The sequence below is a fragment of the Meleagris gallopavo genome, chromosome 10 (genome assembly GCF_000146605.3).
Source record: "Meleagris gallopavo isolate NT-WF06-2002-E0010 breed Aviagen turkey brand Nicholas breeding stock chromosome 10, Turkey_5.1, whole genome shotgun sequence".
In the NCBI taxonomy this organism is placed as follows: domain Eukaryota; kingdom Metazoa; phylum Chordata; class Aves; order Galliformes; family Phasianidae; genus Meleagris; species Meleagris gallopavo.
Window position 1 is genome coordinate 28,658,220 of NC_015020.2, and position 17,257 is coordinate 28,675,476.

At 37.0% G+C, this 17,257-nt stretch overlaps 1 protein-coding gene across 1 annotated transcript; it reads left to right on the forward strand.

Annotated features, from left to right (window-relative positions):
* Nucleotides 1-314: 314 nt before the first annotated feature.
* On the forward strand, nt 315-16,683 carry LOC104912515 (vitellogenin-1; the record flags this gene model as incomplete). Its single annotated transcript, XM_019618417.1, has 16 exons — nt 315-473; nt 1,980-2,202; nt 3,045-3,214; nt 3,865-4,554; nt 4,637-4,693; nt 5,506-5,748; nt 6,714-6,920; nt 7,825-7,967; nt 8,470-8,608; nt 9,796-9,934; nt 10,659-10,845; nt 11,254-11,351; nt 11,688-11,782; nt 11,888-12,047; nt 13,238-13,399; nt 16,384-16,683. Coding segments are annotated over 16 exons (2,991 nt in total), but the record flags the coding sequence as incomplete, so codon positions are not given.
* Between the last annotated feature and the right edge of the window lie 574 nt (nt 16,684-17,257).

Genomic DNA, 17,257 nt, shown 5'->3' on the forward strand with positions numbered 1-17,257 from the left:
TTAAAATTTAACCCATAGCCAGATTTCTAACCAGGCTATTCTTCAAGGCATTAGGCTTACGCAGATCCCATAGGGTACAGTTCTTTTAACTGATACCTGTGATTGTGATAGCCTAACTGCAAGCTCTCTGGACTGAGATCAGTCCATGTATTCATTCAGTTTAAGCTGTCCTTGGAAATAAAGCTAGCAGGAAAGATGCTGTAAATATCTACAAAGCAATTTGCAAGGTATGATACTTGTTGCTGAGTACGTGCTACGTGGCATTATTCAGGTCTTTCCCTCAGCAGTGCTTTATCAATACAGGTTTCCTCTAATGTTTATTCTGCAGCTCTAAGACGTTTGCTGTTACACGAAATATTGAAGATTTGGCTGCTAGTAAGATGACTCCAGTTCTTCTACCTGAAGCAGTGCCTGACATAATGAAGATGTCCTTTGACTCGGATTCTGCATCAGGCGAGACTGATAACATCAGGGTAACTGATATACTGTTTGACTATTTTTTGGCTTTTAATCAGGAGAAAACCATTTTTTTTCCCCTATAGGAAAATGTATGATTCATCTCTGACCAGTGTTACCTTGCACAGAATAAGTCACATTCAACCTAATAACACAAACAGCCCTGTAGTAACATTATTTTAAAGTCTGGATTGTAATCACATCAGACTTACAACACTTTTTCAAAAGCAAGAACACTTGCTTTAGTAATTAATTTTACACTGCCATCTACAGGATAGGCCCACAATCTTTAAAACACTTTGCAGCCATAATACAATCATTACACTCCTGAGACAGGCAATACTGCGCAAGATGTTCCAGTATTCAGCTTGTAGAGCTAAATTTACTGCCTATAGTTACCTTGATTCAAGGATGAATGGCAGTTTGTGTGTCAAGTCAAATGACTTCCTAAACTAAAGTTTTCCATAAAAGCAACTACAGTCTTTCTGTGATGGGCAGCATTGTGAAGACCTCACCATAACATTTCCTTCAATGGAAAACTGACAGAGGTGAGGAACATATTGTGCTGTTCTGGTTTCCTTGTCATCCTGCAACTCTGAAGTTTTTCAGATAAAATAAGAAACGAGGGTGAGTACAGCACTTTCCTATGGAAAAGTCGATGGGTGAATGTATTGTCAGCTGGAAAAATTTCCAGTATCCTGGAACAAGCAAAGATCTTTGAGCAATATCTGAAAAATGGCACAAACTTGGCCATTTCCCATTATCATTAGCATTCCCTTTGGAAAGAAAAGATTAGCATTAAAATTCCAGTTTTTCAATGCTGTACATACAAGTTTGGCATTTTGTGAGACATGATGAACCCAGTAAAAAATTAACTGCAAAATATGAAAATAAAACTAATGGTCATGTTTCTTTTGCACTTACTTTGTTTCTCATTTCATGGATTTGATTCTAATTTTAATTAATTTTAATTCACTCTTCCAAAAGCATCACTTAGCACATGTACATGGCGCACTTTTAAGTGAAAATTTCTAATATCTGATATGCTTTGGACATCTTGGAAATATTTGTGATCTTCTAGTTGATATATTCTTGCACCCAAGTCACACCACAAGTGAGACAGAATTTTTGTAGGCATAGATGAAGGTTCTGTAGTTCTACCAAATTATAAAGCAAATAAAAGAACTTCAGTCAGTCTAGAGCCACACTCACATTGATTGTGAATGTGTTAACGTAGTCTAATACTCTAGGAAAGCACAATAAAATAATTATAATTATTTTGTGATGTAGTTTTCCAGTCTTATGGACTCAAGCACTTTTTTTTGCTCTAGATAGTCTAATTGAGCCATTTAGCTGATAATTTTGTCCAGTTGAAAGCCAAGATGTTCTACATCACAGCCTTGCTGTCTCAAACTGGTTAGTACCTTCTGTAGAATAAATATATATATGACTGAAACAGAATTGATAGCATCTAACCATCTTACTGTTGCCTAGTTTTACTTGACAAGTGTATTATCTAACAGGACGGACAGTCTGTAGAAGATCCTGTTTCATCAGGAAATTCCTTCTCCTTTGGACATTCTTCTTCCTGGAAGGAGCAATTTGTTCAGTCCATGTGCTCCAACGCAAGTACATTTGGGATTCAAGTGTGCATTGAGAAGAAAAGTGTACATGCAGCATTTATCAAAAATGTGCCTCTTTATTACCTTATTGGAGAACATGCCCTTAGAATGAGCTTCAAGCCAGGTAAATACAATTGTGCAAAAAAAAGAAAGCAATAGATGGGTAGATGAATTGTTGTTGGTGTGTGTACATATATATTTTTATACATACATATATGTCTTTTGTACCTTAAGCACCACTAAAACTACTATTAGAACTTTCAGCCTTGCCAATATTGTCAGCAAACTCCATTGCAGCATGAATCCACCTCTCCCCTCTCTGCCTGAGCAGCAATTCCCAATTCCCAGCTCTCCCAGAGAGTGGCCATCCAATGCAGTGCCTCTCAGCATGGCCAGCATCACACAGAGCTGATCTGTACCTGCAGAGCGTGTCTGATGTGTCCTGAATCGTTGGATTTGGGATGCAAGCACAGAGCAATTGGACATGGGCAACAGATCTAACACAGTGTCCTGTAGCTACAGTTTAAAAACCCAGAATCTTAAAGGGAATTGCGGATTAACCCTGCCTGGATCTAGTCCTAAATATCTTAATCCATGATCATAAGAATTGTAAGCACAGCAGGCCACTGAATTTAGGTCTGGCCTAACTATTGGGCCATTCTTTATAATTCAAGAGGAAAGCCTTTGTTTCTGGTGCCTAACTCCCCTTCCTGTAGTGTTATCTAGCTAAGCAATCCAATTCACTGGATTTCAATCTTAGATTATTTTGTTAACTGACATGAAAAGATCCTATTATCATACTAACATTATAAAATTTTATTATTGCTAGAATGTATCTTAGCTGTTACTGAAATATTTTTTTAAAGTTACTCAATATGCAAATGTTTCAACAAATAATAGCAAAAAATGGCTTATTCTGTTATTCAATTACTACTAACAATAATACTAATTGTTGTGAAATTTCAGTCTACACAGATGTACCTATTGAAAAAATACAAGTCACAATTCAAGCGGGAGATCAAGCTCCTACAAAAATGGTACGTTTAGTGACATTTGAAGATCCAGAGACTCAAGTATCTTCCAGCAAAGAAGTGATCAAAAGAGTGAAGAAAATCCTTGATGACACTGATAACCAGGTACTGCTGTAAAAACCCACTTCTAGGTTTGTGGAAGGCTGCACACAAAGCTTATTTATATCTCTTTTACTTAGTAGCCTCCCTTTTTTAGATAGTAAACAATAGTTGGAAAACTGAATCAGGATTTTGGTGGGTCTTTTGATTGAATTCATCTCTTTTGCAGTAAATGTGGTGAAGGACTTAAAGGAGAGCAGGTTGGTTTGGTAGGTTTCTCAGAAAATCAGCCATGTAAGATACAAAATAGATGTTGTGGGCCCAGAAGATAGCTAGCAGCTTCCAGTTACTACAACTGTGGCAGAAAGGTATGACACCTTCCTACCTACCCAGCTTGCTCTGAGGTAAGCATAGTAGCAGCCCTATCACTACTAACACTAGTCACATGTAACTGTATGATCAACAATATCTACAGGGATTTGGAGTATTGTTTTACTTATTTCTGTTCTTGGTATGCTATTATGTGTTGGCCTTACTGCAATGTATTGTAAGGATGCTATCTCAGGCTTACGTCTTGTCTTTTAAGGCAGCAGAGAAAATCATAGTTCTCTGTATCTATTTTACCTACAGCCTTCTGCAGGGACAGAGAAAAAAAAAAATTGTTTTCTATTTCCAATGGTTTCTAATGGTTTTCATAATGGTTTCCAATTGACTAGGCAACAAGAAATTCCAGAAGCTCCTCATCCAGTGCCAGCAGCATCAGTGAGAGCACTGAGAGTTCAACAAGCACTCCCTCCAGCAGTGACTCTGACGACAGAGCATCACAAAGAGGCACCCAGATTAATCTGAAATCAAGGAAATCCAAAGCCAAAGAAAAGAAATTCTACCCATTTGGGGACAGCAGCAGCAGCAGCAGTAGTAGCAGCAGTAGTAGCAGCAGTAGTAGCAGCAGCAGTAGCAGCAGTAGTAGCAGCAGCAGTAGCAGCAGTAGCAGCAGTAGTAGTAGTAGCAGTAGCAGCAGTAGTAGCAGCAGCAGCAGCCGCAAAGGCAGTAGCAGAAGTAGCAAAACCAATAGTGGCAGCAGCAGTAGCAATAGCAAGGGCAGCAGCAGCAGTAGTAGCAAAGCATCTGGTACAAGGCAGAATGCTAAGAAGCAGTCCAAGACCACATCATTTCCACATGCCAGCGCGGCTGAAGGAGAAAGAAGTGTCCATGAGCAGAAACAGAAAACACAGAGTAGCAGCAGTAGCAGCAGAAGAGCCAGCAGCAACAGCAGGAGCACCAGCAGCAGCAGTGAAAGCTCTGGTGTTTCACATCACCAGTGGAAACAGGACAGACAAGCTGAGACTAAACGTGTCAAATCTCAGTTTAACAGTCACAGTAGTTACGACGTTTCTAATGAATGGGTAACATTTTTAATGTTTTGACTTCTACTAGGAGGTGATCTTCACTGAGCTGTAGGTAATAGCTTCTTTTGGAATTTTGCAGGAAACATACCTGCCAAAAGTATACCGGCTCCGCTTCAGGTCTGCTCACACACACTGGGTAGGTGCCTAATTCAATTGCACATTGCTATGGTGGCTGGAGCTGATATGATCAAGCATATTGCTGGAAGGCTTTGGCTCGTTTCACTTGACCATTCCATATTGTCTAATAATATCACTCAGTACTGACAAAATAAAAATAATTATTACTAAAATACTAGCTATTGTACTGCATCCCTCTGTTGCAGCCCTAGCAACTTTTTGGTGAGGATACCTTTCAGCTAGATGCTGTACAATATTCAGCTTACAAAGACCATGAGAGAATTATAAAATATCAGGGCTTTCCTGTAGGATTAACTGCTTCCATATTTTTTTAGGGAGTTATAGTAGAAGGACAAAATCATTGGGTATCAGAAGCCGGGTTCAGTATGCATTAGTGCACAAGAGTATGTTAAAGTACATCTAAGGATGATAATGAAGTGAATTTCGTAGGTGTTACCTGCAAAGTTATTATGTATCCTGCTTATGAAAGAGAAAGCTGATCTGTAGTGTTTTTAATTAAATATAATATCTTTTTAAAGTATTTTCTAAATAATCACTTATGAAGTTCAAGTTTAGTTTTGCCTGTCATTAGAACTGGACAATACAATGTCACCATTTACAATCACTGTCTGCATGGCATTCCTGTTTGCAGAGAAGTACAGGTGGATATAAGGCACATCCCTACCCAATTTCATGTCTGCTTCGTGATAAAAGTCATATGCTGTCTATGTATAAGTTGCCTGGACAAGGAGGCTTATAGCTCTGATTTTGATGTCTACACTAAAATTAAAGGCCACGCCATAGCCTTTTTAACCTATTTGTGTTTCATAGCATTCAGGCCACAGAACGTCAAGCAGCTCATCATCATCATCTTCCTCTGAGTATGGAAGCAGCCATAGCAACAGCAGCAGCAGTGACAGCAGCAGCAGGAAAAGCCATATGAGCAGCTCCAGCAGCAGTAGCAGTAGCAGCAGTCACCATCATGGGGAAAAAGCTGCCCACAGCTCAAGGAGAAGCCCTGTGAGCAGAGGAGCCAGTGCTCATCACAGACATGAATCCAGCCTGACACACGAGGTAGTATCTCAGAAGTTGCAGACAGACTCTAATCAGTTGAGCCAGGCAGCACCAGGAAACAGTCAAGTTTGTAAACTGGAATGTAGAGTGCACTGAGGTTCATTTTCTCCCCGTAAAATGTTTTTTCCGAATTCCTTTCACCTTGGAATTTTGTTTCTTGATTTCTGTATTACATTGCCCTTCATTTCTAAAGGCATTAGGTGTATGTGAAAGCCTGGAGCAGAAAATGATTGAAGAAAATAAAGGGAAAGGGGATATAAATTAAAGGGAAAAAAAAAGTTATTTTTCTTATGAAACTCCAGAGTCAAAAAAAAACTTAGAAGCTAGGTAAAAATGCGACTTAGAAGGACATAAGATTTATTTAAAGAATTAAAAATAAGCAAACAAACAAAAAAACCCATCAACTTAATTCCTCCTAGTTGTCATGAGTGCATGCTGAGTATAAATAAAATCATAATGCCTATGGTTATTGCTGATTTAGGAAATTTGAAGTCTCATTAGGCAGTGATCATTCTTATCTTTAATACATGCTTGATATTCTGGAACTGTACTGCAAATGCAGAAAATGTCTATGGGAACTCTGCCACTACAAAGAATTTCAGAATAATTTGTTTGATAGTAGAATACACTGTGAATGTGTATAACTCTATGAAGGTATCCAGTATGTATGTAGGCGGCTATTCTGAATATCAAAATAATGCACAAAATCTTAAGTGTAAAAAGACAGTATAGAAGAGTCTTGGATCCTGTATGAAAAAAATCACATCCTTGAAAATTTCTCATTAATGAAATGACTAGGACTGAAACCAAAATTATTTTTAATTATTGGAGATAAAGATAAAATGTACTAAACTGCTGAAGGGTGAAGGATCCTACTTGCTGTAAGCATACTTAAACCGGACTGTAGGCTCTCCAGTGAATACACTAAAATACTTAAGCACAGATGGTTGGGGGTTGTTTTTCAGCGCAACTTCCTGGGAGACGTAATTCCACCTGGCATTACAATTGTGGCACAGGCAGTAAGAAGTGACAACAGAAATCAAGGTTATCAAGCTACAGCATATGTTCGTTCCGATGCTGCCAAAGTTGATGTGCAACTAGTTGTGGTTCAGCTGGCTGAAACCAATTGGAAAGCATGTGCTGATGCTGTAATACTGCCTCTGAAAGCACAGGTAAGTACACAGGCAGCTTTGCCAAGTGAGACATCTAAAAGGCCCACAGTTTTTTAAATAAGCACAGTGCACCTGCTGATTAGAAAGTCCAAACAGGGAATACATCAGTATTTTGAAATGTGCTCCAATTTTAGTAAAAAATCAGGAAATGTTCATAGATGTCACTCTCCTTTTGAATTAAAACAAAAACAAACACAAAATAAAAACCACTTCAAAATCTGACTCCCCCCAAAATTTTTATCTTCAAGATGCATGAAAATGTTATTTATAGAAGTATTTTAAAAGTTTGAAAATATTTCTGTCTACTTATTATTTCTCATTCAATACAAGTTTACTTTTCTGGAAATCAAACTGTTTTTCTCTTTGTAACTCATTTCATAAGATAATTACTCAAAGACATTTGAAACATTCTATTTCTTGGGATTTATATGTGATAGCAGAAAAATTAGGGTTAGATAATTGGTTGACACCTGAGAAAACACAGATGAAATTACAGGTCTTTTCTTTTTTCACTCCATCCTGTCTTGTGCTTCCAGTGCACCTATAAAGGAAAAAGTCTTTGGATAACAATTTACAAACTTCTATATTTTGCAGCAGCAGTTAAGTAACTCACCCTGTCATTTCAGCATTCAAAATGTAGAGGTTAAATACAGGAAGACTAATAGACATTTTAGTCCAATCTTCTTCTAGAACAAAATGTATACTGATTATTAGCTTACCAAGTTTAAGGAAATCTCAGGAAATTACAGCAAACTGTAGCCTATCTAGGAGTGAAAGAAAGATGTGGAAACATATAAGATCAATGTGAAATTTCAGGAAAGAAGAAAAATTTATATTTTGAAATCATTAATGATGTTTCTGCAATTCTTTTCTGAAATCTGGGTGTCTTTTCCTGTCTGTAAAGGCTAGAATGAGATGGGGCAAGGAGTGCCGAGACTACAGGATAGCAGCCTTGGCTACCACAGGCCAACTGGCAAGGAAGCCAGCCATGCAGCTGAAGGTGCAATGGGGAAATGTTCCTTCCTGGATAAAAAAGACAAGCACAGTGTACGTAATTTGTTCTTTCCTAAACTGCTGCATTACCTTTTATACATTAGTTGGCATTCTAAATGCACTGAAAGAACTAGATGATTTTTTGAGCACAGATATTTTTCGAGAAAACACAAGTTCAGGGGCACAACAGTATTCTTTGAACATCTTCTAGTTCCCCCACGTGTTTCATCCTCCAAATATTTAAAATTTGACATGCTTAATTTCATTTCCCTTATTAAATGATTAGATATTTGAGTTCAAAATGCCTTTTTCTTTTGAAATGTCCTTCTATTCAGTATTTACAAAAAAAAAAAAAAAACCCACAGCTGTTAAAATGATAAAAATAAAAACAATGTGTTTCCTTAGGATAAAATCCACCATTTAGTTTTACCCAAAGCACTTTGACTTCAGTTTTCCCTTTTCTTCCTCCGATTTTTCAGAAATGCCAGCAATCTTCACCCTCCAATATCTGTCTTTGCTCATGGAGCTGACTTTGTCACATCTTATTTATCTCTAGATTCATGCAGTACGTTCCTGGTATGGCACTTGTGTTGGGCTTCTCAGAGGCACATCAGAGAAATCCATCTCGTGAACTTATTGTACGGGCAGCTGCAACATCTCCACGAACAATTGATACAGTAATTAAAGTTCCTGGGGTATGTGTCAATTTTATTTTCATTTTCCTTACAATGAATGGATTTTCAACTTATTTGTTTTGATACTTACATATTAAAAAATAAAAATTAATCATATGTTTTTAGAGGAGCTGTTATATACCTGATAACAAAAGTATTGAAATATGCAGTCTTTGATTTTGTACTGCCTTGGTGAAATAAACAAGCAAAAGTAGAAAACTCTATAGCGACATACTTTATTTCCATACTGAGAACAGTGGCTAGGCCCAGACTGCGTCAAATATGACTGTTTTACACTTACAGCTTTTTTTTATCCTATGTGACAATTTTGTGAAATGTATATGGGCCTGAGAGCAGATAACAGAGACCTTCAGAACATCTTGCACACTGCAGCAGCCAAGTGCAGCATCTAATTATGTTTGTTCTTCAGTCCCACAGGTGCAGTTGACCACACTCTGTGAGATAGGTCTGAGCAAGTTATGACACAGATAATTCTGTGGCTTTAACTCAGCTTTAACTAAACCGAAGCAGTTAGTTGCACTCTCAGAGCAGATTGCACAGGCTGGATCTGCAGAATCCTACTGATTAATTGGTCCTTGTCCACCAAATCTCTGTGCACTGCTTTGAAAGTTTCCCCCTATGGATCAGTGGTAAATTAATAACAGCTCGCTATTCATAAACAGAGAAATTAGTGTATCTTTAACCTTCTGTTGTGCTTCAAAATTGCAGGATCTTTATTACATGATAATGAAGAAGTAGGAACATTAGGCACTAAGTTGATGCTCTTGGTAAATGTCTTTTGTATCTACAAAAGTAAGAAATCTTACCATCATGGCACATCGTGCTATTTTTCAGCCTTTAATAGATGATGTTCACTTTGCCAAACACATCCATCAGATTAGTTACTTAAATTTTTAAATAGTTTTTTTTCAAATTTGCATAATTATCGTTTAAACTTCATCTACATAGGTTACTTTCTAATGTTCTTAACAATTTCTCATAGAAGTCAGGAATTGAGCCTAGAAGAGAGAGTGATTGCTAAGAAAAACCTGAGATTTGGGCAGATCCTAGAGAGACTAACACAACTACAGTTGTGTATCTTCGAGATATTTTTCGAGGATATCTTTTTTGTTTGTCTCTTTGCAGTGATATCACAAGCAATATGGCTCAATATATCTTAATGTTTTTTTTCATTTCTACTTTTTCAGATAACACTTTACTATCAGGGACTCCGAGTGCCATTCACTTTGCCCTTAGGGCCATCATCTTCATCATATGAGACTAGAGATATCACTGCCTGGAATTTCCTTCCTGAAATAGCTTCACAAATAGCACAAGAAGATCAATGTAAGTACTACTTATATGATTGTCTCATGAGGAAGCAATGTTTGTAGATCCATCCTCTGAGACAACTGGGACTTGCCTTTCCCCATATTGTTCTTCTAGAGGGAAGCCTAGTGTCTGCAACTCTTGCTTTCTCAGCAGTTCATTTTATCACTTACTTACATTTACTAGCAGGTGGATGAAGAGACTTTAAACTGACATAAATCTTCAGAGTTCAGGAATCATTCCTATCTGCAAGCTGTAGAGATCATCTTTTGCCCCTTCTAAGAAGGTGCCATCTCTGTGTTGAGAGGTATCATCTGACAGGTGTAAGACAAATAATTAATTTTCTGCCATGTTTATTATTTTATTTCAAAAAAAAAAATCATATGAGTTTTAAGTCATTGGTGTCTAACACTTCTGTTAGGAAATGTGAACTAGTTTCTGTAATGGTTACTACTTTTAGCTTCTGGAGACGTTAGTAAGTTTTAGTCACTATACTGTCTTGAGTTTTGCTTTTAGCATGTCATCAAAGTGAATACAAATATAGTCTACATCTGTTAGCAATTCGGCAGTGATATCCTATTCTTAGAGACTGGCAGCATCAAAAGATGTTGCCAAGGAGATGTTGAAGTTCTTTTTCTGTTTGCTGTGTAGTCCAGTCTCACAGAAGTAGTCTTCAGTGCTCTGCAGCAACACACCATGCCATTATTACATCCACCATTTCTTTTCTGGTTTTGTTTTGCAGCCACATGTGAAGTCAGCGAAGGAGATTTCAAAACATTCGATCGCATGAGCTTTACATGTTCTTTCAATAAAAGCTGCAATGTGATAGTGGCCCAAGACTGTACCGAACATCCAAAATTCATTGTTACTACAAGAAAAGTTGATCACCAGTCTTTGACAAGAGAGGTTCACATAAATACAAGTTCAGTGTAAGTGTGGTTTATTCTGAAGGCTCAATAATTAGATACAAAACTTCAGGGAGTTAGTCTGGGAAGGGAGACGTCTACTTTGGGTACAACTAGTTTACAGTCATATGTTTGAGGATTTACAGACTTCTCATCTGACAGTCTTTGTTTTCATTTTCCTCATATTCAGTGTTGCAGTCAGTATCTTATAACCTGCTCCATAAGTTCCCCACATTGTCTTTTCTTCAGAGGTTGAATACCAGCATCCAAAGTTCCAATATATTCTGCATTTTGTACTGAGAACAGCTCAGTCTCTCATTCACAATCCAAATGTTCAAATTAGCTCTCTGCTAGCTTTGGCCACAAATATCTCTACCTTACATTTTAAATTAACTACTAGTTACTTATTTTTTTTTCCTTTTTTTGCTATAGGAACATCACAATCTGTCCTGCAGCAGATTCATCTCTGCTCGTGACATGCAATAAAGAATCAGTACTATCAGGCAGTGAAGTTTCTGAGTATGAAAAAGGTGAGCTTTCTAGGACTGATTCAGAAACCAAGTATCTTCAAGACTATTTTTTATAAGCTTCACAGAAACATTGCAATGTTAAGAAATGTCATTTTCATTTCACGATTTAATAGACTGGATACAAAAGTAAGTTCCAACTATAGGAAACCACAGTAGAACGTTTTCACAAATGAATTGAATGTTTCTTCTCTTTTTGAGGTCTTCACAAAACAAAACATCAACAATTCCAAACCTTCTGATATAGCAGAACAGTGGTAATTGTGAAGGAAAATGATGTACATTATGCTACTTACTTTCTCCATTACTTTAAAATTACGATTAACTATCTTTTTACAGACAATATTAAAATTTATAAAAATGGAACACGAGTTATTGTGGAAGCACCAACACATGGACTGAAGAATGTGGATTTTGATGGTGAGATCCTTAAGGTATGGTGCTTTCTTTCAAAATTACTGCCTTCCATCTGTTTAGTGCCTTGGCAATATAACAGATCATCACTTCAATATTCACTAAAAGGATGCACTGTTTTACAGGTCACTGTTACTTCATGGATGAGAGGAAAGACCTGTGGAATCTGTGGAAATAATGACAGGGAAAAGCACAATGAACTCCTAATGCCAAATCATAAGCAAGCACACAGCTGTTCCGCTTTTGTTCATTCATGGGTATTGCTAGAAGAAACCTGCTCTGGTGGTGAGTAGATCTGAAAACAGTTTATGCTTGGAGAGAATACAATTTCAGATTTCCTCTGCCAGTAGCTGGAAAGATTTTTTTCTTTTAAAAGCAGTACTTTACTTAAAATGACAATAGCAGTATATATACATTTTAACTTCATTAACCACTGACTTTTTAAAATACTGCCTGTGAACACAGAGATTATACAGTACTGCAAGTCTTTGTCTCGTGCAGTTCAATGTTAAATAATTGATTCTAACATAATTTCTTACACTGAATAGCTTATTTCTTTGAGAGGCAGACTCAGACCTAAACTGACCTAACTGAAGTCAGTTTGATTTTTACTGCTAAGACAAAGCAGTTGTAGCTGCTGTCTGTAGGCTTAATTTAATGAAACATTGCATACTATGAGTGTAGTAGGTCAAATTTGAAGTATATGCAAATTTTCAGAGTGCAGGAAATTTGTTTTTGTTCTGCATCATCTGAGGGTGCGATTTCAGGGAAATATTTAGAAATACAACTAAGGTAAAAGTTTCTTCTCACATGGAGCTGGAAGAATAACGATGGTCTCCTGTAACATCAATACAGTTTTGTTTTGTACATCTCCTTTTACCTTGGACCTGAGACAACTTTATTGAAGTTAATGGCTGCTTTCTCCTTGACTTCAGTGGCAGCAGACTTGTACTTATCTGTATGTCAGGAAGCAGAGTCATAGCTGGGATCCTGTTAAGTTACATTATACCTTTCTAGTGAGATAATTACAGCATTATAAAAAACATCCAATACAAAAATTATCCTTGATGTTATTATATAAATGCTGCCTTTTTTTTTTTCCTATCCATTCACTACAGTTGACATTTTTCCTAATGCAATGAAGTAGCCATTGTGCCTGCAGTATCTATTCTTAATAGCTTCCAGATATGAGAGGTTATTTTCTGTGTATTATATAGTTTTAAAAAACTGGGTATACACAGTTCCATTTGGGTTATATTGTGCAATTAGATTTTAAATATAGCTCCCCTTACAGAATCTTTCTTCAGTCCCCCACCTTATTATCATCCTATCTCGATAACCTTGCTACTGTGAAAATGGTTTGTCAGGGACCTGTGTTTTAATAAAAGCTGAAGAGAAAATATGGACCTTTATTATTGCAAGGATCGATTGGGATTTATTTCTACAATTTTAACTACCTTTCCTTTTCCTCTTAGGGTGCAAACTGCAGCGCAGTTATGTGAAGCTGAATCGAAATCCTACTATTGATGGAGAGGAATCTACATGCTATTCTGTTGACCCAGTACTGAAATGTATGAAAGACTGTACTCCAATCAAAAAAACTTCCGTTAAGGTTGGCTTCCACTGTTTCCCAAAAGGTAAGATATTTTTCTTTCTGTGTCACATACTGTAGGATCTCTGTCAGAGCACTTGAAAGAACAAAACACAGCACAGCCACACACACAACTGCATGGCTCCAGCTTCTCTCTGAGCTGCTGTTTTAATCCCATTAGTATTTGCTATATAAACACTGACAGCACTAGCTACCTAAGAGCTAGTTTAGATGATGGCAGGTAGTGTCATCTGAGAAAAACATCTGAGGTGGTAAAAGGGGTAGAAGAGATCAATAGAATTTTTTTCCACGTTTTCAGGATCTCCATAAAGTCATGATAAACAACAGTAAGTCCTTTTATGCACATTACAGCCTGCAATTTTGTGTAGGCCAGGGCAAGCAAGGCAATTGAAAGTCAGTCAAGTAGTGTGACATGACTGCTGTGATTAGGCTGCCATGCTACGCCACTATGCAATACATCAGCAAAAAAAACACGTTGCTGAAATGTTCCCTAGATTGCTCCAAAAATTGGTTTGTTTTTCAAAGGTATTTTATACACACAAACTTGTACTCAAGATTTTTAAAAATACTGAGTCTTTTTCTCCTTTCACTTATACAGATTTGCCATGAATGTACTGCATGATTGCAAAACGCAGCAATACAGTACAGTCATACAAGTTTGAGAGGAGAATCCAGGCTTGAATCTGTAGATATTTCTAGTACATTCCTTCCTAAATCTTTTTAATGGATCACTCAGTACACAGATCCCATAGGAGGAAACCACCACTTGAGAATATCTGCTAAATTGATCTGTTCTCCATGCTAACCATTATTAGCCAAAGCCACGGCTGGGATAATGCAGTGTAGTTTCTCTGAAACCAATGAATTTCTATATTGAGTAATACTAGAAAGAAACACTATTATATTTCTGATTTAAAACATCTATCCAGAACTTTGCACTTTTTGCTCATGTTATTAATATCTTCCGTGTGCTGAATCAAGCACCAAAAGCAATGAGCATGTTTCTATAACAGTCAACGTTCTACGAGTCTATTTAACAGGTACTTCAGATAAAGTGCTAATAGTTTTCTGACAACTTCCTGAGAAGTGAATAGATGCATCCTTTTATGAAAAGAACACACTCTCAATGACAGCAACAACAACAACAACAACAAAAAAAACTCTTCCCAAACCTTGTCATATCCATGCTTCACAGATTTCTTTTGTGCATCCAAGTCTATATCTCTGAAATGTCATCACCCCAGGCCACTCACTGCCTCAGAATATTAGGCTGTAATAAAGCTGTCTCATTTCCTCATAAAAATGTGTTTAAAAAAAGGAAAATCAGGAAGAAAAAAAGAAAAAAAGGTATGTTAGTTGTCACAGCCAGGGCTATTTTTACAGCACCTGCAGACTTCTCTGGTTCATTTACTGAACCAGAGTCTGGGAAGTATGCTAACAGCACTCCCAATCTAGGACCTTATTTTATCTATCTGGAAGAGGAGAAGGAAAGAAAGGAGGAAGGAAAATAGTTGTCATGTGAACTTTTTTAAACCACGGTGATTGTTTTTCCTTAAGCAAGAGATCAGAAGAAATACAAGGCCAAACCTTGAAAGCTGGTCTTTTTCTTTCTTTGTTCAGTGATTTGGAGAAGAGGCATAAATAAAATCCCCATCTTTCCCAAGCAGTGAACATGAATTTGCATGCACAGAACAAAAACTTTTCCTCAGCTCTTTGTATGAGAACTCAGACTTGATAATCTACTGTCCCAAAAGACAAGGATCTTACTGTCACCAGTAAGGAAAGGACAAAATGAAGTTTAAGGCTACAGAATAGCCCATTGTCCTCATATCCATGAACTTATAGTCTTAGGATCTTGACTGCAGCAGACTTTATACCTAGCTTTAGTCCATATGCCAGTTTACATGCCAAACATGCCACCAGTCCTATCCAAGTGGATGATAGCTTTCAGCCACAATCCAGTTTGCCCAGGGAATTATTTCCTACGTGGATATCAATATGGATAGACCCACAGCTTACCTTCATGCATAATAAGAACTAATGCTTATAAAAAACAGAACTCAGACTTCTACAGCATATTTCACAGCTTAAAAATATGATGTTCTTTTAAAAAAGCATCTCAGGCACCTTTCTGGGAAATATTCGGCATCAAAATAATTATGAAAAAAATAACTGTGCTTCAAGTTGGCCAGTAATTCAGCCAAGGAGAGTGCCAGCATTTCAACAGATAAGCGACCAATATAGCCCAAACACAGCAGTCTCCAGCTTTTCCTGTGATGAAGGATGGCATGTTTTAAATGTCTTGTCCAACTGAGGAATAAAAAAAAAAATTAGGAAGTAAAACTATGAAAGCCTTACCCATTCTCATTATGCAAACTTAATCTAAATGGATGTCCTAATATTCTTCCAGATGCAACGATAAACCTTCAACTATCTAAGAATATTTATTGGGGGGATGAGTATTATTATTCCATTTAGATTATTTCAGCATTAAGGGATATGGCTTATTCAAGCTGTTGATAAAGCAGTGTGGTAAGGTTAATACTGCAACTGACAATGCTCTGTCAGATTTCACAATATATGGGAAACTTTAATTAGAAGTTTATGAACCTCTGAAAATTATCCAAAGGGCTTATCCTTCAGGATGAACTTCGACAAATAGTCAGCTGAAATATGCAGTGGTACGCAGCAATAACATTAAAAGAGATTGCTGAGCAGGACATGGTGGTCTTACATTGAAAGTGGCTACCTCCAGCACTTTTACTGGCTCCTGCCTGTTGTCATTGCGCTTCATGAAATATTATTCATTTGGGTTTTAGGGAATTATTATAGTAATTGTATCATGGATGAAAATCCTGCTCCAAGTAAATGAGTCAGTAAGATGTCAGTTGCAGGGGCAGGATTTCTTTCTTTCCTTGATGAGGGAGTTGGCAGCCATCAAAACAGGAGTTCCTTGAAATGTATTAATTTGCTTGATGTTCGTTAACAATAGCTTCTCTCTTCTGACAGACACTGCTGTAAGCCTGTTGGAATGGCAGAGAAGCAGTGATAAGAAATCTGCATCTGAGGATGTTGTGGAGTCTGTGGATTCTGACATTGATTGTACCTGCACTGGTGACTGTAGTTAAGCTAAATTCTTTAGTGTTGTGCTATAGACACACTACAGAAATAATTGAATAGCTGGACAGATAAGAAGGAATGTGATAGCTGTAATAAAATACTAAGTAATGTGCTTGAAGAAAGTAAGATTTCTCTATTGCATCCAAAGTCAAATGTATTATGTACAGTCTGCACAGCTTAATAAATATGTCGTTCATTAAATAAGTATTCATGTGGTCTCCCTCTTTATTTTTCCCTATCAACAAAACAATCAGACCAACTATAATAGTATCCAGAAATTCTGCTTCTTTTTATCTGAAATATAATTATAACAGTCCTCTCTTAAAATTATGTTCACTAGGTGATGAAAGGAAAACATGATTACAGCTACTGTTAACATTCCATTGTGTAAAGAATTTCATATTTAGCATACTAAAGACACAGTAAGCATTTGTTTTCTTTTATGTTTTTCTGGTAAAGAGAAAAGTCTGTTCCTGGAACCATTCTGCAAAAAATACATTTTACTCCCAGCAAGACCATTAGCCTTAGTACATTCTACAAAGGAATGAATTGGACTGCTAGACTCCCACTGTAGCTTTCCAGAGAGCTATAGTGTGTGACATAGTCCTCATTTTGATTTAAATTTCAATGGATGTGCTGTTACTTCGTGAGCTCTAAGTATGAATAGGATTTTTTTTTTTTGGTTTACCATTTTTATTGTACGTCTATGAAAATGATGCCTTCAAAAACTTCAGAGAACAATAATATATCCAAATACTCCAAA